The following is a 27,960-nucleotide window of genomic DNA, read 5'->3' as shown; positions in this document are numbered from 1 at the left end:
ATTTTTTATTTTGTTTTTCCAGTGGGCAAGTTACGGAAGCAGTGGCTAAAGGAAAGTATCTCTGATGTCGGCTTTGGGATGCTGAAGTCTGTCAAGGAATATGTGGACCCCAATAACATCTTTGGAAACAAAAACCTTTTATAAATCCATTACTGTTGTTACAAAAAAATGTCACTTTTTTTTTTTAAGTCTTCAACTATGGTTATACCAGTAATCAAATATATCATGGATTGTATTTCAGCAAAATTTTTTTGTTGGTTTTAAATAAGTTGTTTCTGTATTTGTTTTGTTTCTACATCTATGGATTGACAGATGGTATTCCTAAATCTCTCTCATTGTAGGTGCATCAGTTTACAGCCAACTGGTTGTCATTTCAAATTTTAGTCAGGTGGCACAGGGCTGCTAGTTGTTATTTCAGAGGAAGATGCTGCCAGCTGTTTCGTGTTGATGCTTCCCCTTGGGAACAAAGGGAGATTTTGGTGTCATCCACTGCTTATCTAGCCTCCCTTTTAAGGACGTTTCTGGAAAGCAGTTATCTGGGGAAGGATGCCACTGAGGAGTGATAACACATGTATGTTTTTTAAGAGTGCATTCTAGTGTGAGTAGGTCATTAAGAAGAATACTAATGAAAGAATATAGGCAACCTGTTATTTAGGACGCCTTCAGTTCGGTGAGATGCTTGGCCTACATTTTTCTTTGAAATTAGTATACGTTTATAAAACCTGAGATGAGCAAAAAGTTATTGTTAGGGGACATGTTTCTATTCTCCACGTTTCTGTTTCTACTGGGGTATGAGTTGAATGTGTATCACCGAGATAACTTCTTATTATATCCTAGTTCCTTCATAGTATGTTTTGTAAGAAAGCTGACTTATCACTCATTGTATGTGAACAGCAGGTTTACCATGAAACGAATGCCTTTATCCAGCTTAGAATCCTAATGTTTCTGATTTCACATTCTTGTTGCTGAGATGCAGAAGAAACTGCAACCGGAGCAGAAGAAGGAAGACTCCTTACACTTAATGTCTCCAGTTTGAAGAATCGTTTGACTAATGAAACACACTTACCATTTAGCTGTTGAATTTGAAAACCTCAAGAGTTTCAATGACAGTTTTTTTTTTAATTAACCCAAACAACCTGATAAATTGTCATATAAAAGTAAAGTTTCAATTTAGTTTTTAATAGTGGTTTAATGCCTTTTTTGAATTACTGGTTTAACCTAAATTTTGAAAATATGTAATGTATTAATACACAAAGCATAAACAAAAGTTTGAAATATCATATTTCTTAAGTAATAGGGAGAACATTAATCACATTTCACAAACATTTTTACATTCAAGCCTCGATGTTACAAGAAGTGAAATGATTACTTTGAATCACTGTCTGTCAAGGTTCATGATTCACATTTCGGGATGGATTCTTTTCTTAATGCAATACCTAACTTTTGATAATTTTTTTAAATTAATATTTGATCAGATAATGTACGTCAAGATGCAGACGATCCTTTAAAAGGACACACTGTCTGTCTATGTAGCAACAGCTCCAAAGTATTTTGGGGCAGTTTGATACCTTTTATATCTAAAGTATACTTAACCAGAAAAGTAAAAATTTAAATTGACAAAATAGTATTTTTAAGACTTCAAAATGATAAGCAATTTTTAATAAAATTGGCCTCAAACTAATAAACTTAAAATCTGTAAGCAAATCAAAATTAAATACTAGTTTAACAACAAAAACTAAATATTTGTTAGAAGCTGCCTCTCTTCATTGGTAATTTATTTTTAGTTATAAAAATTCCAGCAAATCTTAGCATTAAAAGCCCTTGATATTTGAAATAGTTGGATGCTTGATGAGGAAATTACACTTGCCTCTAGAATTATAAAAAAAAAATATCAGCTTTATAAAATGGATCTATTCATGAAGGTAATTTCTCTAACTGGTGATCAAAATGTAAAATTTAATACAGTACTAATATCTCACTGGAGTGTATACTTGTTTCTGAGTAATTTTTTTTAAATAAAATTTACAGATTCATAAGCAGATCCATTCCTTTGCAAGTGATTGTTTTAACATTCTTTCCCAGGGAGTTCAGATTTCAACAACCTCAGAAATCTGTATCTGGTATTAGGAAACTATAAATGTCACAGCTGAAAGTTGTGTTCACTGTTCTACATGAACCTTACGGAAATTAGTGATTTATGTCTTTGTTTTTCTTCTTCCATGTATGCAGAACTCCCCAGTCTTGATTTTATAGTGATGACTACATTCTGTTGTTGGAATCATTTCTACAGGGATCATTTTGAAACACACAAACACTCACCAGTGCTGTTTCCCTCTGATTTAGTAAACCAGAAAGCCTTTTCCCCACTTCTCACACCTGCTTCTGAGAGGTACCTCGGCATGTACTTAGTTTCCGTGGAGAACTGAGTTCTTGAATATGCACAGAAGCACTTAAACCTTGCCTCGTATTTCTGAAATATCTGAAAATGGCTTCATAAAAGTTAAAGCCTGGAGAACATTGTTTATGTGAGGCTTTTAAACTCATTTTGAATAAGTTTGTTTAAAATTTTAAAAGCTCATATCCTATCTGGTTTTTAGTACTGCATAAACGTTGACTTGTCTTTCTTAAATCAGTCATATTTCTAATAATTCGTTGATGTCACATTTGGGTTGAGGTTTTAGTGGGACTAGGAACTTGCTGCTAGTGAGAAGTGGCATTGAATACTAAAGACTCAGTATGAACAGGCTTTATTGACCCTTAGAGAAACTGTTGCCTTAATGTTTGGTGCACAAGTACAGGCATAAGTGAATTTTGTCTTATAATGAGTAACTTGAGCTTTTTTAGTTTCATAAGAATTGTAGAAGCCACATGTTTATTGTGCCCAGCATTTTACCACAGAGAAAGAGGATTGAATTCTTTCCTCTTCGGAGGAATTGGGCGTTTGCTTCCTAACTGCTTACAGATTACACTATTACTTAAGAGTTATTTATGAAGCTGGAAGCTTTCTAGTGCACATAGTTGTGTTGACGTATTTTGGAAAACAAAAGTGCAATAAAGGATGAGCTTCCATCAGTATGTGTACTGTGTCAGATACAGATGGTTGCAAGGAAACCTGTGTTTCAGAGTATTTCCTTAGTAACTGCTAAGTCCTAGCTTGCATTTTTGAAAATGTCTTTCTGCATGTTGGCTCCAGAGATATTTCTTCGTCATTTTCTTTCATAGCTACAACTTCTTAACCATAGCTAATCAAAGAAGTCCTGTAGTCTCAAGCTGAAGTGTGTAACCTCAGCTGTTAAAAATGGGACTGGGTTTGGTTGAACATCTATTGTAAATGTAGAAACACAAATAGTTATTTATTATGGATTGATTCACAAACTGCATATGCTTGGTACGTGAAGCAGCCAAAATGGAATGCTGTGGAAAGTGTTCTCTACATTTTAAGAAATACTGAGATGGGCATTAAGGACAGCTTTAATAGCTTTTCATTTACCACTTGATCTTTGGTAACTTTGATTTTAATTACGGCTTAGCTCATGGTGGGAGAAAAGCTGAAAACAAGTGCCAGTTTCAGATTGAAGAATACAGAATCACCTTTGGCTTTACAAGTTAGGGAAGCGAGGCTTTGCTCAAGGCTCCAAATGAGCCATATGTCAATATATTCATTGAATTCTTATTAATTTCAGTGTCCTGAATTAATGTATACATTGATGCTAAAATTCAGAAAGTGTAAGTCTTTTTCTTAACTATTGAATAGGGTGTCTACTATGAAGGATGTAAGTTACTCGGCTTTCTGCTTCCTAAGCCACAGTGTTTGTCTTTAGCTTGGAATTTGTAAAAACTACTTGTAACGTCAACAGGTTATATTAACGTATATTATTAATAAAATGCACCCGGGTCTAAGAGATTTTGTTTTCTTCAAAGGGAGTGGGACGCTCACTGTTCTGTTTACATATGGGTTTTTCTTTCAATTTTCATTTTTCATTTTCATATTTCTGATTTGAAAACAATTTTTATAATTTTATTGATGAAGCATAATCAAGTCCCTTTAGAGTATATTGTTAGCTAGGTTTTATCACCCTAATTATTTTTTAAATCAGTGTTCTATTTCTTGGAGGTGTTTAGTCTCCTGTGAACCTGAAGCATTCCAGTTTGAACCTAGAAAGCTCCTCAGAGAATGAGCACTGTGCTCTTCTGACCACAATAATTCCTTAACAAACGTCAATGAGGACCACTGACAGATGGAACACTCAAGCCAAAGAACCATCACAGAATGAAAGTAACTTTAGTTCAGTGAACATAAAAAGATTTCTTCTTTGGTTCCCAAAGGAGATTGTCTTACACGTTTTTTTCTCACAAGGAAGAAAATAATAAGCATCATTAAGAACATTTTTCAGAGACTGAACTTCCAAATCTAAGAGGGAAAGAGGAAAGAGAAGGGAAGAAAATGCTTTAGTGTGGATTTCTAAGCAGCATGCATACCTGTTTTTCAGGCATCTTATTGTTAGCAGTGTTTTTCATGAACATGAGCACCCTTGAAAACATGTTGTTTAATCCTTAAAGTAACCTTGTTCACATATCCATGAAGGACATGAAATTCTTCTACTGGTATACGGTTTCTATAATTATTTTTTGGGCTACTTAAAGAATATCCCCAAAAGTTCACAGTGCCTTGTTGGGATTTTTTTTTTTTTCCATGAAATAGCCATTATTTAAAATGGGTGGGAGAGGGTAAGTGTTTAAAGACTGAGATTGTTTAGTAGTTCAGGGCTGTTCCTCTTCAAGAATATGTCAGGAATTAAGTAGTTATATGTAGAAACACTGAAAATCCTTTCCACAGTGTGGGTTTGGATCACCTATTCTAGTATGTTTCACTAGTTATATGGTGGACCTGTACTCTCATATATCTGTTCAGTCAATGGGATTTATATGTACTTTCATTCTTAGATTTTCATTCCTACTGTCCCAACTTCGTAGCCCTAAGATGTGGCTTAGTGGATGTGGCATACTCACTCAGTCCCTGAGACACCCACTATATGCTTCTGGATGTTTGCTCACACAGCTCCTGTGGAGCAGAGCCTGTGGGGGGAGGGGGGGTTCTATTCCTTATGTTGCGTGTCAGTCCTTTTTTCTGTGATGGTGCCTTCAGAAAAATGAGTATCTCTGTTCCTGGACAATGATAAATCTTATGAGAAATATGTGTAGATTATATTTCTTAATTTTTGTCCTTTTTAGCTAAGCCTGTGGAATACTTTGGCTCTGATACAACTTGACTTGAATAATATCTTATCCTGAGTCTTCCTCCAAGGCAGTACATATTCCTGCCAGTACTGTAGTAATCTTTTGGGAACTACATGTGGGTAAGCTCTTGTATGTAAGCCATTATACTGCTGTAACTAATGCATACAAACAGTTCTTCTCTTTACATTTATGGTTTAAACATTGGTATGTAGTGGAAAGGGAAATTCCTGAGAGATCTCAACATAGTTTTGTCAGTTCAGACTGAGCCATGTTGTTTTCCACAAGTGCTCAACACATGGTCTATATACTGTGCTTTTGGTGTATGTTTGGATTCTCCTTTTATTGCTTTTCCTAGACTGTACTGTTCTATAAGCAAATGCCCATGTGATTTTTAAGACGTGCTGGGAAGAAATAAAACAATACCAAAACCACTCATTGTTACAGAAATTGTTGCTTATTTCATGTTAATTCCATGTAACCTTTGTTGGCAGCATCATGCTATACTCACAGAGAATGGATAGAATATAATCTGTACCCATGAGTAGCCTCTCTGTTAGTGAAGGACATGTGCACAGATACTGGTTTTGTCCCTGCCTGTGGCTCCTACGCTAGAGGGCGGGTTGTAGTTTTCTGGGCTCTGAAATGACTGAACTTTGTGTTGAACCTAGTCTTCCTTGGTACATTGAAATAATCACTTGTGTCACTAAGATTTTGGCTCTTACAGTAATTAATTAAAGAAATTTTCTTCCTGGCTCATATAAACTTGGACTGAAAAACCCTTAGAAATCATCTTAATCTTTTCCCAAACATAATTGACTACTTTCTCCTATCCCCCAGGCCACAGATAACTAGTCTTCCTGAACATTTGTTGTGACCAAATGGGAGTGTATTGCTTATCTGGGAAGCCTTTTCCAACTTGAAATCTTAAGAGGTTTTAAGATATTAAAGAGGTGTTAAGAGGTTTTTGTTTATTGGATTGAAATCTGTCTCCTCTATCCATTGATGTAACTTTTGTCTTCTGTAGTCATAAGTTACTGTCCAGTTGCTCTAATGAAAGGCAGCTCTTCCAGTGTTTAAAGGCAGCTCATGTTCCCCCACATTTCCAACCTTTGCTCCTATGAGTTCTAGATCCTTCACCATCCCAATCGCTCTTTGTATGTGCCTCTTTGATGTCCTTAAAGTGAGGTATCTAGGCCTGAATGTGCCAGAGTAGAGCCAATGATTCCCTTTTTCTGTCACTAATAAACACGTTTTTGATGGACACATTGCACTATCACCTCACACTGAACTTGAATTTCACAAAGCTTGTCTTTTCTGCATATGCCGTTTTGGCCACACCTCCCTGGAAGCTGATTTTTCAAAGCCCCCTTACCTATATCCTTACTAAAATTTGTATCTTACTGGATTTATTTCCAGATTTTCAAAACTTTAGAATCTTGACTCTTCTCCAGAATATTTTTTGTCCCATCCAGTTTTAGGTCCATGGAAGTGAGACATGTTATGTCTGGATTCCCTTGCCAGTAATGGCAGATAGCTATGGTACACAAGGGCCTGCCCAACAACACATCCGTGAGAGAGCATTCAGGGCTCAGGCAGCTACTCTTCCACTTGACATGCTGTTGTCTACCTTACTTACATGTTTACATTTTGTCCACAAATAAGCCCTTTTTTCTCAATGATGAATCAACTATTAAGATAACATTAAACATGCAGTTTCACTTAACACTGTCAGCTGCCAGAGTGAAATCCTTTGGTAAAGCTTGCTGGTCCAGCTTCTTACCCTATCGGGAAAGCAAATGAGGTCTTACTGCCAATCACATTTACTTTTGCCTATGTTTGGCCTCAGGGATATGTCTTCTTTCTTTGCAATAGTACTCATAAGCCCATTTTCTGATGTGACTCGTTGATTGGGTCTAGTGTTGGCTGATGGACAAGCTCTTTAATTCATTCTTACACAATTCTGTCACATCTTTGGTATCTCACTGCGTCTGTATTACACCTGGGAAGGTACTTCTTAAAAACAAATTTTGTCACAATAAAGCTGTAAAATAAGAGAAGATGGAGTTCTAAAGTCTAAGAACACAATGGAAAGAGTTCTAGAATTTTGGGTGTACTCCATTTTTCTCTTTTGGACCTGATTTCTTTTTTATAATGAAAGTCTCTAAGGTTCCTTCTAATTTGGTCTCAGTGATTCTGATTAAGTTTAGATATTTTTGCTGAATACTACCCTAAAATGACTATTGCATTAATAATCTTTTTAATTCATTCTTTATTAGCTAGACACTGTGCTGAGCATTTAACCCTAGACAGGAGGTCATGTCACAAAATGTGCTGTTTGACTAATACAATGGGTACAGCCCAATAAGTGAATACAAAAAAGCCCAGATGTCACTTTAGTCCCAGTGATAGGTCAACAAAAGCTAAAGGCAGTTAGGGAATGGTAGATAGCTGTAAGTCACACCATTTCTAGGAAGCTACTCCATGTGTCAGAGAATACCATCACGAAACCACAGTCTCCCACATGTTTCCAGATCATCCACAGCCATTAAGAAAAGGACGAGGGAACCTAAGACAAAAACTTACATTAAAAAATGCTGGTGTTCACCTGAAGTGAAAGATTTCACTTTCAGAAAGTTATTCCTTTAAAGCTTCCCCTCCAAGCCATTTACCTTTTCTTATCTCACATTTCCTAGTAAGCTGATTTATTTGGGCATCACCCCACACCCCCATAGCCCTACATACACAAACAAACAAATTGTTATAATCTTGGGCCACGCCTATCACTGGCAGTTCTACATGGATTCCATCTGAGGTGCTCTTCTGAGGTCTGAGAGGCCATACCTATATATTCCTATTTCACCCTGCAGGAAGGGAGTATCATCTAGGATTTCATTCCCAATGACCCCACCCCTTCAGTCCCCACACCCCACAGTTCCCAGTTGTCTGCTTCTTATGAATGGATCAGAGATGGCCACTGTACACCTGACCTCACAGATGGAGTTAGGGTGAACGTTCGTGCCACAGCTGAGGCCAAATTCAAAGAAGGGCTGGCTGGAGGAATAGGAATCCTTTGACAGTCTTGTTACTGATCACAGGAGTCTCTGCTCGTCATCCTGGGAAGATCAAATTGTTACTCATGTCTGAGAAAATGGAAATAACTACTTGTTTACAAACATGCTTATATTCTGGACATGTGTGAAGATAGGGGTTTGACTAAGATCACGAGATACTAGATTTAATATTTGATCCCTTTGAAATACACCGTGCAGGGGTGCCTGGATGGCTCAGTTGGTTAAGCGTCCCACTTCAGCTCAGGTCATGATCCCGTGGTTCATGGGTTTGAGCCCTGCGTCGGGCTCTGTGCTGACAGCTCAGAGCCTGGAGCCTGCTTCAGATTCTGTGTCTCTTTCCGTCCCTCCCCGACTTGTGTGTGCTCTCTCTCTCTTTCTCTAAAAAATAAACATTAAATAAAAATAAAAGACGCCATGCAGATAGAATGAAAAAGGAGTAAAAGCTTTAGAAATACACAGAAATCTTTTTTTTGTCAAGAACAGTGCCTTAGCACTGAACACATAATGTTCTAGGAGCATAGAAAAAAGCTTTTCATCAGAACTTTAGGGATGAAAGCCTTTGGTTAAATGGCAAAATATAGAGTCTGTTAGTATCATAGTATCAAAAAGCAGAGCTAAGTACTTCCGAAGGTGAGTTTAAAAGAAATATATCCTGAAAATAAAGGACAATAAGTTTCTGGAGAGTTAGGAATGTCCTCACCCTTCAGTCTCCTCAAGGACTCAGAAGGCTAGGCAGCTTCGTAGGTGTGGTTCAGGAGTCTTTGCTGTTGCTAGGCAACAGTCAGTCTGTCAATCTGAGGGGGTGCCTCTCCAGAGAACATGGGTAAGGAAGGGGACAAATGCCTTGATTGACCTTTATTCCTGTACTCAGTGTTAGGAGCAGTCAGGATTTCCTGATTCATTGCTAACCAGGAAATCCCAGCTGCCCAGCGGCAAGGGGTTAAAAAACAGTTCTGAAAAGCTTTTTATGTTCTGGAGAGCACAATTACACATACATGCAAACCACAAACACATAGCACCTGGGTAAATAAAATGTGGCTGAATAAAGGCCAGGCTATTTGCAAAAGGGAATCTGGAAAACATTTGCTTTTGGGTGGTTAACATTACTTACACTTTATGCATTTTTTTAAGAAAAAAAAATCAGAATTTTAACATGGCTGTTGAAAATGAGATTTCAGTTCATTACTTTCCAAATCCTAAGGAGTGATGGAGATTGAGAGGGGCATAGAGCTACTACTGCACAAAGAAGTAGCAACACTTTTAGTACAAAAGTTGTTGAACAAAGACCATTTCCCAGAGATAGAATTGTGCTATGGGATACACTGAAGAGGTCATTAAACACTGTCCTCCAAACATGGGATCAAACGTCAATAGTAAATAGCAGTAAATAGTAAATAGTGAATGGTATCAGTGTACATAATAAAGACTAAAAATGCTTAGAAATTCAAAACCATTGGACTTCATGATAAGTCAGATTTTCTGGTATGACAGAATTTGAGCACCCAGGAGTTCATGCTAGAGGATTTATGTTGAGCATAACTTGTCTGGGAACCTACATGCCTAAGTGATTTCTCCTTGAAGGAAAAAATCATCATCTCCTTATGGGAGGGGTTCACTATTAGTAGAAAGCCATTAGATTAAACCATAAGAAATTGCTAGTTTTGTAGGTCGGTAACTTTCAAGATCAGCAATTTCATATACTTCAACCTAAAACTTTTGTTTTTTTCTAAGCCATGTCAAGTTGGGGTTCACAGTTACATTTATGGAGAGAAAGGGGGTAGGTGAGCAAATAGTTTTTATATAGTTCAGAAAATAAAATGCCTAAGCAGAATGAGCGGAGTTCTAATTGGGAATGTTGCAGGTGTGAAACCAGCATTCTGAATCTACCAGAGAAGGTTTCAGAACTTGTCATCTGTAATAGAGGTAGAAGTTTGGTGGCGTCATGGGAATAAGGTAGATTTTTCCATAACAGAGCGGTGACAACACAGAAATAACTCCAGCATTAACCTATCCTAAGTGGCAAACACAAAAGTAGGAATTAAGAACTAAGTTCTCAGGTTACCTCTGCTATTAGTTGCTATTTGGAGATAAATGAGAGCAGAGTTACGAAAAATAGTAACAGTACATCTTGTTCATATGTACAAATTATTAACAAATGGAACAAAAGAAAACTACATAAAGTTGTTTCTTAAACAATTGTTTATTGTCTTTATACCATAGCACCATAATTTTGTTAAGGGCACAAGACTGCCCACTGAATCTTGCATTTTAAAAAAACAAAACAAGGAACCCAAACATTTACCACCTAAGGAATTTGGGGTTACATTAAGTGTTACCTCTATGTAGAAAAACCCTGCTAAAACATCTTACACTCTATGCAAAATGTGTGCATTCCAAATAAATAGTGAGAATAGAGCACAATCTCTAAACCTCTTAAATGCCTAGAAATCCTATATGTTAACTACTCTGTTCTGGACTTGATAGTGCCAAGTCCCTGTAAATTGTAATGCGTGTGCAAGGGACTCTCCAAATACAACCAAGCACAAGTGATAACAAAGGAGAGGGAACATAGGCACTACAAGTTCTAATAAACAGAGAGTCCAATTCAGCTTTGAATTTTTCGTATCTTTCTAGGTTTCAAATTTTCAGTATTTGTGACGATTTTAAAAATAAGGTTTATGATTTGCAAATGTACAAAGTTTAACATATGACAAATGTAAAAATGCCAATGGCTACATGTATTTATTTTTTTTATTACTGTTTTTTATTTTTGAGAGAGAAACAGAGCATGAGCAGGGGAGGGGCAGAGAGAGAGGGAGACACAGAATCCAAAGCAGGCTCCAGGCTCCAAGCTGTCAGCACAGAGCCCAATGCAGGGCTTGAACTCTGGAACCTTGAGATCATGACCTGAGCTGAAGCCGGACACTTAACCAACTGAGCCACCCAGGTGCCCTGCCAATGGCTAAATATAGATAAAATAATACCAAATATAGATATATAAAGCTATTATGATAAAAGACATTATCAGGCATCTCTATATATTCCACCCTATAATCTCATAAATCAAAGCTTTTAGCTGTCTGGATTCATATGTGACTGTATTCTTTCCAGTATGCATTCTTTCTTCTTCCAGAGGTTGTTCAATCACGGCAGGTATGTTCCTGCCATAAAGTTCACATTGTTCTAGAAACTGGACACATTCTTGAATAACACTGTCACGAAGCACGATCGTGTGTTTTGACATGTTTTCTAATAAGGACAGGAAGCATCTTTTAGCATAATACCAGGTATCAGTTCCCAGTTTCTTATGATAAGGCTCCAGGCTTTTGATCACCCGAGAAATACCAAAGTCATAATTTCCTTTGGCACAATAAAGTGTGCCTATCACCAAATTCACAATGCAGAGGTGGTAGATTTTCTTATCGGGGTCATCATAGGACAGCTGCTCTTCCTCCTTTTCAATCTTCCTCATCAACTCCTCAGCTTCTTCATTCTGACTTGTCATAATATATGAGACACACAGGTTAGCCAGCACAACAGCACTGACATTCAGGATGTTGTCATAATGCTTCTTGACTATGGGTTCATAGAAACCTATAGCTTCTTTGTATTTGTTTTCCTGCATGAACAGGACATGAGCCACGTTCAACTTCCACACATCATGGTCATTACAGAATTCCACAGATTTGCGGAAGATCTTTTCCACCATTGGATAATTCTCAAGGTTCCAGTAGATTTTGGCCTGGGCCATCAACACAGGAATATACTTCTCCAGAGTGTCATCATATTCATTCACTGCCTTTTTGACAACTTCGTCATCTCTATGGTGTCTTGCTTCCTGTACTTGTTTGGTGAGTCTCCGGAGCTGTTCAGTCAGCATCCCTGCTAGCCCATCAAGCTTAATGAAAGCCTCTTCAGGGGCTGTCTGGCAGGTGATCAAGGCATCCAAGAAGTCATAGAGATAGGGTGTGAGGAACTTGTAAGTCAAATGGGCATTCTCGGCCAGGACATCTGCTGCCAGGTCGAAATACTCATACTTACAGTAGAGCAGCAGCAGGTTGCCAAAGGTCTCCGGGGGAAAGGGGTTCTGTTGGAGCAAAAACTGTAGCTTTTCAAACCCTTCTGTAGGCCTGGCATCCATGTTCATTAGCGCCTGGTTGTGCAGGGTCACGGGGTCTAACTCTTCTTCTGCCCTAGGTGGCATGTCAGTGAGGGCTTCCTGGGCCGCCTCATAGTTTCTCAGTTGGTATTCTATGGCTGCTTTGAGGTTGAAGGCTTCGACCAGGGCAGTCTGGTGAAGGACTAAGGTGTTGCCAACACTTCGAACATCGATGCCCTCAGTGGTCATGCCTACACCTAGCTCCGGGTGCTGGCGGATGCCACGCTCAATAATGTCTGCGATGTGCTTCAGGGCCGGGGCATAGTGCCGGCTACTGTAATAGGCCAAAGCCAGGTTGTAGGAAAGGTCAGGCCGGTAGCCCGAAGCCTGGAGGGCCGCAAAGAACTTGGAACACGCGGCCTCATACTGTCCCTCCTTGTAGAGCAAACACCCCAGGTTGACCTGACCATCGGGCTCGTTCTCGCCCCCACTGTCCTCTCCCCCTTCCCCGCCCAGTAGCTGCTCCACCAGGCTCTTGGCCCCGGGCAGGTCGCCCTCGCTGTACTTGATCGCGGCTTGCAGACGGAGGACGCGGTTGTGGTAGGCGGGGTTGTCCAGGAGGAGGAAGGCGACCCGCGTGGCCTCTGGATAAAGGCAGGCCTTGTACAGGGCCTGGGCCTGGTACAGGCGGTACTGCTCCAGTTCCGGGTGCAGCTGGCCCAGCTGCTCATAGCACTCGGCCGCCAGCGTGAACTCCTGCAGGCGGTAGTAGCAGTAGCCCAGCAGCGACAGGCCGGCGCGGCTCCTCGGGCTCCGCTGGAGCTCGCCGCCCAGTAGCTGCACGGCCTCGGCGTAGCGCGAATCCCGGATGAGCCGGTACACGACGGCAGTGAACTCCCCATCGGGGATCTGCGCGCCGCTCAGCCCAGCCATAACCGCCAAGCTGGTGGTGCGTGCTGGTTACCATGGCAACAAGCCCACCGGAAACGGAAGACACAAAGATTATTCCGGGTTTATATTTGTTGGTTTGCGTGCTCCCAAAGTTACTTTGCTGGGGGAAGACCAGACTAGGATTGGAAAGGAATCACTAATGTGAGGGTCTCATATATGGACTCGTCCCCGAAGACTCCAGAGTGTGAGCGGCGTTAGCAAAGAGGAAATTCCTCCGGTTATTCAGTGACCGAAACTCCACTTCCCGGCATGCACCGGCCAATCGCGCAGCTGCCCAGGACGCTGCCGCTCTGCATGCTGGGAGGCGTAGTCTCTGCCGGAAGGATCTGCGGTGGTCAGAAGGTGAGAGTTCAGGGACCTTTTCTTTCTACAGACAGCAGGATTACTGGCTCCCTGTTCTGTCACTTAGGTCTCTGGCGCGGAGAGGAAGGTTTAAGGGCTGAAGTCCCTTGCGTTTTTGAGCCTTTATAGACTATGTGGTGTATATCAGTAGTTTCGTTGCACGTTGTTTTAGTGAAAGAAACGGGAACTGAAAAGGCGGAATGTCAACTTGGCATTCTCCAAATAGAGAAGGTTCAGTTTTCAGGCCTCATTGAGGACATAATAAGAACAAAATAGTGCAGCGACCAGGAGTCCTTATTTTGTTATTTCCAGAGGTTCACAGAAGGAAAGAGTGCTGTGGATCTTATCTGGTACTGGGGAGGATTGCCTTTAGTTCCAGGTGTCTCCCTCTTACGCTACTCCCCCTTTTACACGACGACAAACATTATTAAGCACATATTGGCGTTTAAACCTGGCCCTACACCTTGCCTTACTCCAAATTTCGCTACCAGATGAAGACAATGGAAAAATCCATGACCTAGTCTTTTCCAAGGTGGAGTGGGAATAAAAGCAAGACCAAAAGTATTCTCTTCTAACTCTCCAAACCTACTTAGTTTGTGTGTGCTTGTGTATGTGTGATGGGGGGAGGGGGGGGGTGGGGGGGTTGGGGGAGAGAGAGAGAGAGAGAGAGAGAGAGAGAGAGAGAGAGAGAGATATCCATCCAGCCTGTACTTGTCAGGCTTTAATGATGTTTGGGATATCACTGAACTGATAAAAATTGGATTTTCTTTTAGTAAAAAGAAAAAGAAAATTTCCTACACTTTAATTTTTGCCCCTCAGATTCTTAGTTTGAAGATCTCTGGAAATTTGCTACTGCACACACACACACACACACACACACACACACATTCTGAATTTCCTTTTGTTACTTTGTCTTTATTTGGAATAGATGCTCTAGATTCCGTGTTACAACCTCAGAACTATTTTGTATAAATCCTTTTGAATTTAATAGTGCCCCTCATAGAACAGTGGAAAACTAGGGACTTAGTTATTCTATAAAGTTATAATGGATTACTAATAAAAAACATACCCATAATTTAGATTGATGTGGAGACTGTAAAATTTGTGGGGGATGAACAACAATTTTATCAGTCAAAAATTAGAGAAGTAGACAAGATAGCAGAAGACAAAACTGGCTTATCCCATTGAGGTAGTGGCAGTTCTTAAGATAATAAAATTAGCTATAACTTACGAATATAATAGGCAGTGCCTCTGCTGGTGGCCTAAGGTAAGGGGGTTTTCTTTCATAGCCTTCCACAGTCTTTCAGATTTCCATTGGCCTTGGTACAATCCAAGATAAACATAGTCCAGGTAAAAGCGTGTCTTTGCTATGTAATTCAAGAATTCAATGCAAATCTCTTATTGCCTCAATAGTGTTGCAGCCCGTAAGTCTTCTCTATAAATAAATTTTGGTGCCAATATCAACCATATTATAGGGCACTCTATTAGACTATTTACATATATTTTTTCTAAGCTTAATAAGCACCCTGTATTTTGCTTAGTAGATAGAGAAAAGAAACAACTGGACCATGATATCCAAAAGCTAAGTTATTAGGAAAGAGTGACTGTTGAATTAATTCAATATATGTTTATTAGCTAAGGTCTTAGTTTTTCTTTTTTTAATTTTGTTAATGTTTTTATTTTATTTTTGAGAGAGAGGGACAGAGTGTGAGTAGGAGGAGGGGCAGAGAGAGAAGGAGACACAGAATCTGAAGCAGGCTCTGGGCTCTGAGCTGTCAGCAGAGAGCCTGATGCAAGGCTCATACTCACGGACTGTGAGATCGTGACCTGAGCCAAAGTTGGACACCCAACTAACTGAGCCACCCAGGCTCCCCTTTAAGGGCTTGGTTTTAAGAGAATACTAGTATGTTGGTTTTTTGGTTGTTATTTTCCCATTAGAACAACCACCTTGGGGTTCCTGAGTGGCTCAGTTAGTTAAGCGTCCGACTTCGGCTCAAGTCATGATGTCATGGTCTGTGATTTCCAGCCCCGCAACAGGCTCTGTGCTGACAGCTCAGAGCCTGGAGCCTGCTGCAGATTCTGTGTCTCCCTCTCTCTCTGCCCCTCCCCCCACTTACACACTCTCTCTCTCTCTCTCTCTCTCAAAAATAAACATTTATTTATTATTTTTTTTAATATGTGAAATTTATTGTCAAATTGGTTTCCATACAACACCCAGTGCTCATCCCAAAAGGTGCCCTCCTCAATACCCATCACCCACCCTCCCCTCCCTCCCACCCCCCATCAACCCTCAGTTTGTTCTCAGTTTTTAAGAGTCTCTTAGGCGTTGGCTCTCTCCTACTCTAACCTCTTTTTTTTTTTTTTTTCCTTCCCCTCCCTCATGGGTTTCCGTTAAGTTTCTCAGGATCCACATAAGAGTGAAACCATATGGTGTCTGTCTTTCTCTGTATGGCTTATTTCACTTAGCATCACACTCTCCAGTTCCATCCACGTTGCTACAAAAGGCCATATTTCATTCTTTCTCATTGCCACATAGTATTCCATTGTGTATATATACCACAATTTCTTTATCCATTCATCAGTTGATGGACATTTAGGCTCTTTCCATAATTTGGCTATTGTTGAGAGTGCTGCTATAAACATTGGGGTACAAGTGCCCCTATGCATCAGTACTCCTGTATCCCTTGGATAAATTCCTAGCAGTGCTATTGCTGGGTCATAGGGTAGGTCTATTTTTAATTTTCTGAGGAACCTCCACACTGCTTTCCAGAGTGGCTGCACCAGTTTGCATTCCCACCAACAGTGCAAGAGGGTTCCCATTTCTCCACATCCTCTCCAGCATCTATAGTCTCCTGATTTGTTCATTTTAGCCACTCTGACTGGCGTGAGGTGATATCTGAGTGTGGTTTTGATTTGTATTTCCCTGATAAGGAGCGACGTTGAACATCTTTTCATGTGCCTGTTGGCCATCCGGATGTCTTCTTTAGAGAAGTGTCTATTCATGTTTTCTGCCCATTTCTTCACTGGGTTATTTGTTTTTTGGTGAGTTTGGTGAGCTCTTTATAGATTTTGGATACTAGCCCTTTGTCCGATATGTCATTTGCAAATATCTTTTCCCATTCCGTTGGTTGCCTTTTAGTTTTGTTGGTTGTTTCCTTTGCTGTGCAGAAGCTTTTTATCTTCATAAGGTCCCAGTAATTCACTTTTGCTTTTAATTCCCTTGCCTTTGGGGATGTGTCGAGTAAGAAATTGCTACGGCTGAGGTCAGAGAGGTCTTTTCCTGCTTTCTCCTCTAAGGTTTTGATGGTTTCCTGTCTCACATTCAGGTCCTTTATCCATTTTGAGTTTATTTTTGTGAATGGTGTGAGAAAGTGGTCTAGTTTCAACCTTCTGCATGTTGCTGTCCAGTTCTCCCAGCACCATTTGTTAAAGAGACTGTCTTTTTTCCATTGGATGTTCTTTCCTGCTTTGTCAAAGATGAGTTGGCCATACATTTGTGGGTCTAGTTCTGGGGTTTCTATTCTATTCCATTGGTCTGTGTGTCTGTTTTTGTGCCAATAAATAAACATTTAAAAAAAAAACCAAAAAACAAGCCACCTTGGTTAGAGCAGTAAAGTGTGAACTTCCTGGCCTGAGATGCATCTGTAAGTAGATGTTAAGAAGTGATTGGTGGATGGCAGCATAGTTTCTAGTCACCTATTATAGCTAAAAAGAGATTTCAATAAGGCATCTGGATGCTATACTATCAAGAAACTGATTTCATCTATTTATACATTATTCTCCCTTGCTGAGAAGTTTGTCAAACTTGTGTTCTTCTAGATGGGACCAGATGAGGAGCCTTCTACTGCATGAGTACTGACAAAAGGACAAACTCCACCCATTTCAGAGGAATTGAGGGGGACTCTGGGCCACTCAAGATTTCCAGAGAAAGCAGCTGAGGAAGACCAGTATAACCCTACTCAAAGACTTCTTCCAACCCAATCTCTGGCTGCAGTCTTTTCTGGTCTTCAGCTAAAGGAGGTACATGATTTGAGGGATGCTAGCTAGTGTGCCTGAGTAATCAGGAAATAGGGTGCCTTCTCTTTTATGACTACCTGATTGACACCGCTTGGGAAAAAAAATTAACATCCACAAGACTCAATATTTAAAAATCCTAATGTAGTTTAAATTCTTATGTATTAAGCTGTTACCTTTGGTAATTTGCTATTAAATCAAGGTAAAATGACAGAACATGGAAATTGGAAATTGCCTTTTATCTCTTTAGTCTGTTTCAGAGTTGTATCATGAAAGCATTCACCTTCAAATGGTTTCTTGGAAATGTATGAAAAACTGAAGAACTGTCTTCCCCAAATTTCTCTGATCCCTTCAGGCATCAGTTGCGGTCCCCTCTTTGTGTCAGTATCTATCTGTGAGTGTGGCAGCTAGTGGGGGCAAGAGGGATGCCATCCTATGTTTTCCCCCTTATTTCATGTGCTGCTGTTCCTGAGGCCTGGCTTGAAAAAAGCAGGACATTCGGCTTAGACAGATGGAGGGCAGGGTCATTTTCAAAATGAAATGAATGCACAAATCACACTGTGAAATTGGCATGACCATCACTGCTGCTGTGATAGACTGACTTTTATTTAGTCTATGATGGGCAGTTGGGGAATAGATTAGTTTGGGGGGAGGGGCAGCAGTGAAAGAAGGCCCTTTAATTAATGAAAGAAATTCTGGAAAGCAATAAATGGGGTGGAATATTATAAAATGTCATAAAGGACCGTTTTGTTTCCAACAAAATCTTGAAAAATTGGAGCATGTATCAAAAAGTAAGTGTATCGTACCAGTCCTAGCAATAAGAAAGCATTTGGTGGTTGCAATGAAATGATTTAGTGCCTTATTGAAAGGATTTAGGCTTTGACTCAGGGTGGATTTTGCTACATAAAGGGCAGCATGTTCACCATATAGAAGAATTCCATTCAGGCAAAATGTGTAGGAGCTAAAAGCATGATGTTTGGTTCTTCATATGCTTATGTTTCTCCCTGTCAAAACAAGAGGTGATCAGATCCCATCTCTATTGGCATTCTCTTATAAAGCTAATTGGAAATGATTGTTTCTTATTTATCCTGTAAAAATAGCCACTTCCTCTTAGTAAACACTTTATTTATAAGTGTTTCAACCTTAGCTCTGATTAAACATTTTCCTTAATAAAGGAAAACCGTCTGCAAAACCATTTGCCAAGTTATTATTTCTGTTTCCCGTCCATTCCAGGCCATTTTCTGCAGGATGGCCAGATTGAGAGGCTCAGATTCCTTGCTTCCTCTAGAGTCCAGCTTGATTTTTTTGTTCCTCTGTGTCTATTGATGATGATAGAACTGACCCTCTTTCTACCACCTCTCACCTCTTATCTGTAAATAGGGAAGAAAAGAATAAATTACTGCCAAATTTGCAATGTAGTTCACTGACCTTTAGGGGCATCTGTTCAATCTTTTAAGACGTTTGGAAAAGATTGTATGCTGAATCCACACCGGGGAACATACACGCTCAGGTGGTGAGAAATTTAACCTCAATGAGACTTAATCTTTTTTCTCTGGTAGCTCCAGCTCTATTAATATTTTATATAGTAATTAATATGTTTTCTTCTTCATATATCTTGCTTTTCATCGAATAGTTTCTATTTTGAGGTTTATGGTGTTATTATCCAAACTAATTTATTAGGCAGAACGCAATAACACGGTTTATAAAAAGGAATTAGTGGAGTAGACACAGTTGTGGTACTGCCACTGAAAAATGTATTCCCCACAGCTGGAGTGTGATGTGGAATGCACTGCTGGGGCTGGTGCCCACATCACTTCATTTGAGCATTTAAACTGAATGGGAAAGGTCTGTGAAGTCAATGGTCAGAGGAGGATATTCTTTTTTTTTCTCAATTTTTTTTAATGTTTTATTTATTTTTGAGAGAGAGAGAGAAAGAGAGGAAGCATGGGAGGGACAGAGAGAGAGAGGGAGACCCAGAATCCAAAGACAGGCTCCAGGCTCTGAGCTAGCTGTCAGCACAGAGCCCGGCGCGGGGCTCGAACCCACGAACCATGAGATTATGACCTGAGCTAAAGTTGGACGCTTAACCAACTGAGCCACCCAGGTGCCCCTCAAAGGATGATATTCTTAAAGTTGTTATCAGCCTCAGAACACATTTTCTGACTTGCAAAGCCTCCAAACTGTTTTTCTACCAGGAGCCATCCATGATGGTTTTGACAACCAGCCATCCAATTGTCTCAAAAGTACAGTACTCTTTTTTAAGGCTTTCTCTGCAGAAAGTTGTGGAATGTACTCCTAGGGCCTGTGCTGGTGGACTAGGAGACCCAACTCAGAAACGCAGCCTCTCCTTCAAGCCTCCTGCTCCCAAACTCCCCATATCCAATAAGTACACATCTGACAGTCTGCCTTTGAAATAACTGCCTTTGAAATAACTCTGCATATTTCTCTCCAAATTCCTTTACTGTTGCCCTGCTTTCTGCCACCACCATCTCTCTTCCAGATCTGCAACAAGTCTCCTAAATGACTTCCCCTCATCTCTTCCTAGGGCCCTTACAAAGATTTCAAGGCACTTTATCTCCCTTCTTTATTAAGGGTTTTACTCTGGGGATCTCCTTGTGCAAAACAGAATTCCCACTGGCTTTGCTTCCTCAGTCAGAGTTTCTGTCTCAGGTGTGTAAGTGTTGTCATTCATTTTAATGATTCTTGCTGCCTGAATGTAGGGGAATGTCTTGGGACTGAGACTCCAAATGGTTTTGAAAGGGATGGTTGCTATATGTGGTAGTAGAAGTTGAGAATGATGTAGAACTTCAATTGATTTAATCACCTTCTCCTACTGAATAATTTAATAACATTATTTTGTTTTATAAGCACATCAAATGCTTTTCTTACCTCTGGACTTCTGTGCATAGAGGGGTTCTTTGCCTTTTCTGTGACTATAGAAATGATTTTATTCTTCTCTAGCCTCAGCAAATGGAACCCTGCAGACCTTGCCTTTTATCTGTAAAGTACCCTTAAAAACAACAACAGCAACAAAAACAGCAACAAAGAAATAAAAAACTGAATGAAGACATAAATAGGTCCCCAGGTGGCATAACACAGTTGAAAGAGGCTACTAGTTCAGCATAAAACCATCTGAAGTCAAATACCTGTCCTTCCATGGTCAACAGTATAGCCATGGAAAAGATTCTTAACCTCACTAAGTTGTAGTTCCCTTATTGGCAATACAGGGACCAAAATAATTTCTTTGTTCAAGATAATACCAAGCATCTGGCTCATAGTAGGTACTTAATACATTTTAATAGTTTTTGTTACATAAATGGAGATATTGATATTCCTTGGGATTCTTATTAGAGTATCTTAAGCTTAAATAACTATAGGTCAAAACTATTAAGTTGAACGTTTGCATCCAGGAGTGGACATTCTCCTGACATTTCAGATGCTGTATTCCTAAGAGTGCCTGATAAACTCCAGAAAGTAGAGGAGCTATTATCTGTTGTTCTTCACTAAACCTGCTTCTCTAAGAAATTAAAGCATCAAATTTAATAGTACAATTTGTTCATTCATCAAATTAGTGAGTGTTTACTTTACCCAAGGCGCTGTGCATTGTGGAGAATCCAGAACCTTCAAGAAACTTACAGTCTAGGGGAGATACTATAAGTACATTAAAAATTTGCAACCCAGACAATATGTGCAGTGCCTCATGAGTGGTAAAACATGACATAGAGGTTCAGAGTTTATAGTAAAAACAAACTAGCATTTGGCTAGGGCAGCGGTTTATAACTGTATTAGGTACTTTGCTTCTCCCTTTTATAGCAAATATTTTCCAAGGCCCTCTTTATTGTTTTGAAATGAAATTTATATACGATATATAGCATCCTATGCACATAATTTCTCTTCCTTCTTTCCTTCCCTTTTTTCTTTTTATTTTTTTAATGTTTATTTGTTTTGAGAGAGAGAGAGAAAGCACATGCGTGGGAGGGTCAAGGGGGTGCGTGTAGAGAGAGAAGGAGAGAGAGAATCCCGAGCAATCTCCATGCTGTCAGCACAGAGCCCAATGCGGGGCTCAGTCTCAGGAACTATGAGATCATGTTCCGAGCTGGAATCAAGAGTCGGACGCTCAACTGAGCCACCCAAGCGCCCCGTGTTTTTTCTTCTTTTAAGGAAAAAAAAACCTTAGGTTCATGAACTGATCAGTCATAATCCTTGATCACCCACACAATCTCCATTATTGGTCCATGCATGGTCCTCTTCTAGTCTTCTGCTTATTTAGCTATTTTTAATAAAGTAAAAACCACCAGTGGTGCCACCACTCAAAATAAAAGGTAGGACCTTTACCATAATCTACATCTGACTCTGGAGAGGTTTTCCAAACCATCCTCCTGTCTCTCATCCTGATTAACCAAAACCTGAATCCCATGTTTGGTGTTGTCTTGCTTCCATTTTTATACAGTTTCATTGAATCTATCTGAGTTTCTTGAACACATTTTTATTTTAGCTTTATTTTTTTTTTTAATTTTTTTTTTCAACGTTTATTTATTTTTGGGACAGAGAGAGACAGAGCATGAACGGGGGAGGGGCAGAGAGAGAGGGAGACACAGAATCAGAAACAGGCTCCAGGCTCTGAGCCATCAGCCCAGAGCCTGACGCGGGGCTCGAACTCCCGGACCGCGAGATCGTGACCTGGCTGAAGTCGGACGCTTAACCGACTGCGCCACCCAGGCGCCCCTTTATTTTAGCTTTATGAAAAAGATTCACATGTATCTCTTTTGTAATGTTATAATTCTAAGATTCATCCATATTGTTGCACGTGTCACTGTGGTTCACTGGTTTCAACTACATTGTTGTATGCCATTGTGTGAACATTCCATGGCGTACTCATTTACTGTCCTATTGATGGGCATTTGGGTTGTTTCTCGATATTTGCTGTTTTGAAAAGTGCTGCTGTGACATTTTGATGCATACTCCTTGGTGTACGTGTCCAAGACTTCTTCTGTATATATGCCTAGAAGTGGAATTGTGTTGTTAGAGTATTTGGATATTTAATGTTAGTATATAAGCCAAACTGTTTTCTACAATAGTTGGTCTTATTTATATTCCCACAACAGCATATAAGAGATTCTAGAAATCCACATTATTTCTAATACTTCATATTGTCAGAATTCATATTTATTGGCCATTTATAGTTTCTCTTGTGGAAAGCCCAGTCTTACATTTTGCTCATTTTTTAAATTAGCTTATTAGTGTTTTTCTTATGATTTTTAGGAGTTCTTTGTATACCTATGATAGTAATCCTTTATCAGTTATATGAGTTGCAAGCCTCTTCTCCCAGTTTGTAACTTTTCACTTTCTTTAAGATAAAGTACTTAGGGCTGACTGGGTGGCTCAGTCGGTTAAGCATCTGACTTCAGTTTAAATCATAATCTCATAGTCAGTGAGTTCGAGCCTCCCATCAGGCACTGTGCTAACAGCTCAGAGCCTGGAGCCTGCTCTGCATTCTGTGTGTGTGTCTTTCTCTCTCTTCTCCTCCCCTGCTCACACTCTGTCTCTCTCTCTCAAAACTAAACATCAAAAAAAATTTTAAAAAGATATAGTACTTAAGTTTAATGTAGTCAGATTTATTAATCTTTTATAGTCAACGCTTTTTATGACTTCTTTTTGAAACTTCTTTATTTCATGGCTACGTTATATTCACGTGTATTTTTTTTAAGTTTATTTATTTTGAAAGAGAGAGAAAAAGCACAAGTATGGTACGGGCAGAGAGTGAGGGAGAGAGAATCCAAAGCAGGTTCCACACTGTCAGCACAGAGACTAATGCGGGGCTCAAACCCATGAACTGTGAGATCATGACCTGAGCCAAAGTCAGACACGTAACTGCCCCTATTCATATATATGTTTTAAAGTTTTGTTTCTTTATTTAAAATCTTAATGCATCTGGAATTGATTTTTGTATATTATGTGAGGTAGAGACTCGGATTTTTTTCCAAATGGAAACCTTTTTTGTCTCAGCTCCATTTATTGAACACTCTCTCCGTTTACCTCAATTTGACATGCCTTCTCTGTAGTATACAAAGTTCCATATGTATACAGGCCCATTTTGGGGCTCTCTATTCTATTCCATTGTTAGTTTATCAAGTTTTGGACTGATGCATCATTGTCTACAGTTCCATCATAAATCCAAATATGGCTGGGTAAATACTCCTTCTGTACTTTCCATTTTCAGAAGTGAAGTGTCATGGCTACTCTTGGTCCTTTACTTTTTTCATATATGTCTAATTTTTAAATCAACACTACCAACATAATGTTCCTGCTGTAATATGAAGAAGACATAAAAGGAAAATTATTTCTATAAAACAGTATGTAGTTTAATATACATATAAATGCTAGGCCATGATGACACTAGAAAAACATCCCCACAGATATTCAAAATTTCCCCTTAGAGTAGTGCAGCCCCCACTGAGGGCTGACAGGCTAGGGAAGTGGGGTGATGCCATCAAGGAGTCTTCAAGGATGGGTAGGATTTAAGTTTGCAAATATGAGAGAGAGAAAGGTAGGGTTCCAATGCAAAGGTAAAAAGCACAGGTATGTTTATAAAAAGCTCATCCTGATGAAGTTGGGAGTGAGTTGGAAAGATTTTTTGGAATGCGTTTTGTTTGGGAGTGGCTGGCACGGGCCAGAGGTAGTACCTATATCACAACCCCTTGGCTAGTATAGTCTAACGCCCAGCTGACCCATCTGCTTTACCTTTGGGCAAATCATCTAGAGACTAAATTAAATTCTGGGAACATAAACCAATAAACCAAAGCAATAAATCCAGCTTTAATAAAAATGAAATAGGTTCCCCACATTTCACTTTAAGCTATGACTTTAAGTGCATTTACCTTGTATTTTATTAAGCACCTTTGTAATAACCTTTTTTTAATTGGAAAATATTTCCTATTGTTTCACTTTGCCTCTGTGGATGGCTTAGATCTTTTTTAAAACAAAATTTGTACATTTTAATAGTGTGATTATTATTGCCTGATAAGGCTAGGTAGTAGGAGAGTGGGGAGAGGGCCTCCAACTTGGTTATTTGGTGACTAAGCTAGTTGAGAATTGCAGTCTTTGGTAGGTAGGTTCCCCAAGCTGCATTTCATTCTGTTGATCCTAAAGGTAGGAAGTCAAAGGAGAGGCTATTGACTTGCCTCTCTAGGAATTGGTTTTTCTTTAAGCTTAAGGGTCTAAGTAACAATTCCCTTGAAAGATAAAATAGCTGTTTTTTAGACATATCAGTAAGACAGTCATGTTAGGACCTCCTTGATGGTCTCATAGCTGGTGTTGATGTTGCAAGGATATATTCAGATTATGTGTTTCATAGTTAAAGGGCTTTGAACCTGATTCTAAATCCAGTACCTTTGAAACTATACAATATTATTTAACCCAGATGTTCACTGTACCCAAATCATACTCTTCTGTGCCATTTAAAATGGTTTTTCCTGCTAACATATTCAGCATGCCCCTACTCTAGGTTTGCCAGCTTTTGCAAATAAAACTGCAAGACATCTAGTATAAGGAGAAGTATATTTGGGATATATATTGAAAAGTCACCTGTTTATTTGAAGTTCGAATTTAACTGGGCATTCTGGATTTCAACTGACTAACCCACCCCCAATGTTTCATACTCAGATTTTTCACTTCCACTGACTTTTTGAATTATTGCTTTTCATTGCATATCCTCTCTTTAGATCTAATAGCTATACAAATATGGAAGACACTCATTTCCTTTCCCCTCTCCCCCGTACCATTCCCACTAGGTACTGAGTAGGAGTAACATTGGCTAAGGCGATGTATGTGAGAATGATTGTGTTAAAGAGAAGCAGTTAAACCCTATTTCTTACCCCAGGTACAATATATAGCTGTGTATAAAAAAGAATTTCAGTTTATTTGGGTGCCTATATATATGACATGTTTTGCTATATTGAGCTAATTAAAATGGTCTTCATTAATTAGTAATGATCTTCATTATTTTTAAACCTACTGCTTGTTTCATTGAATGGATTTAATTCAGCTCCTTTTAATATAAGACTGGTGTCCATGACAGAATAAACAACTTTATATTGAAAAGATTAGCTATTCCTATTCTAAAAAGTCCATCTGTCATATTGTGCACTGGGGGTTTCTCACTCACTTTGGCTTCTCTTGAGTCACAGACTCCCTGCTCTCTTCCTGGGTCATCTCTTCACATCACCTCTTCTCATTTCTCCTAGTTTCTCCCCTTTCTCAGGCCCCATCTTCTTCCAGCACTGCTCCTAGAAACTCAAAACTTCTTCTCACTTTATAAACCTTCTTGTCTCATTCAGCTCATCTCCTATGGACCATCTTCTGTAGCCCATCTGCTACAGCCAAAGTGGCTTATCCAGATGTTTTGGTGTACAAAAAATAAGTCTCCACCAGATGAATTCTGCTACTAGCTCCTAAAACAATATTCCTCTCTCTGATGCTGTTACTAAAGGGGAAAGAGGAGGAGATTAAAAAAAATGTCTGTTGGGCCAGGAGGATAAAGAAAGGAAAGATCCTCTGTGGTCCTTTGGATTAATTTTGAGATCAGAAGCTGATGGAGTTGCCCAAGAGAGACTTCACTGGGCCTGAAACAGGTGATAAGGTGAGGGTCTGAGGGGACAGGACAGGAGGAGGGCTTGCTTGATCTTCCCCAACTTTCTTCTCATACCTGGAGCTTAAGAAATCTTGCTGGCACCCAGGGACATACAATGGCATTCCTCTGATGGGCAGTGTCCTCTTCAGCCTGGGTCATAGGCAGCTGAAGGGGGTACCATGACTGAAGAAGGATGGGGGACTGCTGTTAACAGGCTTGTTCTAGGACTTCTATGAAGATGCCTTTTGGATTGCCCAGTAATAACTAGGAGACACTATGGCAAGTGACAAGACAGGTCAAGGGAGAAATCATACCTGGTTATTGGGTCTGTAGAGGAACATTAATTAACTAGAAGGAATTCTCAGAAGGCAGCCTTACTCTAAGAAGTAGCATCTGTTATGTAAAGAGAAGTGCATCCATGGTTTTTTTTTTTTTAAGTTTATTTATTTATTTTGAGAGAGAGCACACTCAAGCACATACACACATGCACATGAGCGGTGGAGAGGCAGAGGGAGAGGGAGAGAGACAATCCCAAGCAGGCCTTGTGCTGGCAGCATGGATCTCAGGAACCTTGAGATCATGACCTGAGCTGAAATCAAGAGTCGGATGCTCAACTGACTGAGCCACCCAGCCGCCCCGCATCCATGTTTTTTTTTTTAGTATTGTTGTTACTAGCTAATGGGATGTGACTTCCTACTAAGAAAATGATTGCATTACTTTTAGTAGATTATGATAGATTTCTTTCTCTATGTTTTTAACAGATAGGTTAGTAATGTTGCTGGCATACAAATGAAAACACTTGGGAGAATATGATGGACTAGCCCACTAAGACAGTGACCATGGGCCCTTTTAGATTATTCTATGTTCATGGAATCAAGGACTATACAAACTTTTGATGTTCCACAGAGAATATTCTTTTTTTTTTTTTTCAATTTATTTATTTAAATTCAAGTTAGTTAACATACAGTATAGTATTGGTTTCCAGAGTAGAACCCAGTGATTCATCATTTACATACAATACCCAGTGCTCATCCCAACAAGTGCCCTCCTTAATACCCATCACCTATTTAGCCTATCCCCCTACGCACCTTCCCAGAATGTTCTTTAAAATGTCACCTCCCAAAGAAGAAACACAAGCAAACAAAACTCCCACCAGCATAGAAAAAGACAAATGACAACCAAGACATGTCTCTGAGGGTCATAGGAGCAGGGAGTCTGTCTCCTCTCTTTTGAGAGCCACATTCATTACAGCTCCTCAGGGTGACTCTAACCCTGTTGCTTAGAACCTTAGTGAGGTGTGTGGAGGAAAAGCTGCCAGCGCTGGGTGGCCGCACGGAAAGCAAATCCATTTGGCGGGCGGACATTTTTAAAACCTGCCACATATGTTAGCTATTTTTATGGCAATTAAATTGTTGGGGGGATCTGTGAGGTGAATGTGCAATAAAACCCTTCACAATAAACCATGTGGAAAATCATCTAATCCAACCCCTGGAGGTCAAAAGCCACAGTAACATGTTGCTTTATTCCATGAAGAAGAATTAAGACTCTTTAGACAGCTTTCTTTTCCCTTTCTTCTTTATAGATCAGTGCTCCAGATTTGGGGTGGAAGGTACATT

The 27,960-nt window shown here is 39.7% G+C and overlaps 2 protein-coding genes and 1 long non-coding RNA gene across 3 annotated transcripts in view; 2 read left to right on the top strand and 1 right to left on the bottom strand.

Annotated features, from left to right (window-relative positions):
• AGPS (alkylglycerone phosphate synthase) overlaps positions 1-1,668 on the top strand; it is a 150,634-nt gene extending 148,966 nt beyond the window's left edge. The window contains exon 20 of the mRNA XM_047084470.1: positions 23-1,668. Coding sequence (XP_046940426.1) covers positions 23-144 — 122 coding nt within the window. The 3' untranslated portion in view covers positions 145-1,668. The remainder of the gene's footprint in view (positions 1-22) is intronic.
• A 9,592-nt stretch (positions 1,669-11,260) lies between these two features.
• On the bottom strand, positions 11,261-13,341 carry LOC124515568 (tetratricopeptide repeat protein 30B). Its single transcript, XM_047084534.1, has one exon. It carries the CDS (start codon positions 13,339-13,341, stop codon positions 11,344-11,346), a length of 1,998 nt encoding a protein of 665 aa, XP_046940490.1. The 3' UTR covers positions 11,261-11,343.
• Positions 13,342-13,654: 313 nt separating this feature from the next.
• Positions 13,655-27,960, top strand: part of LOC124514599 (uncharacterized) — a 35,827-nt gene continuing 21,521 nt past the window's right edge. Inside the window, exons 1-2 of the long non-coding RNA XR_006962631.1 lie at positions 13,655-13,701; positions 17,521-17,721. This is a non-coding gene — a long non-coding RNA (uncharacterized LOC124514599). The remainder of the gene's footprint in view (positions 13,702-17,520; positions 17,722-27,960) is intronic.

Source organism: Lynx rufus, unplaced genomic scaffold (assembly GCF_022079265.1).
Source record: "Lynx rufus isolate CCGP_SWC_20201006 ecotype Redwood Valley unplaced genomic scaffold, mLynRuf1.p SCAF_2, whole genome shotgun sequence".
Taxonomy (NCBI): domain Eukaryota; kingdom Metazoa; phylum Chordata; class Mammalia; order Carnivora; family Felidae; genus Lynx; species Lynx rufus.
Note: the sequence above shows the minus strand (reverse complement) of the source record. Positions and strands in the feature narration are given on the sequence as shown.

Coding starts and splice junctions, on each gene's coding strand:
- LOC124515568 (XM_047084534.1), bottom strand. CDS start 13,341: ATGGCTGGGCTGAGCGGCGCGCAGATCCCCGATGGGGAGTTCACTGCC.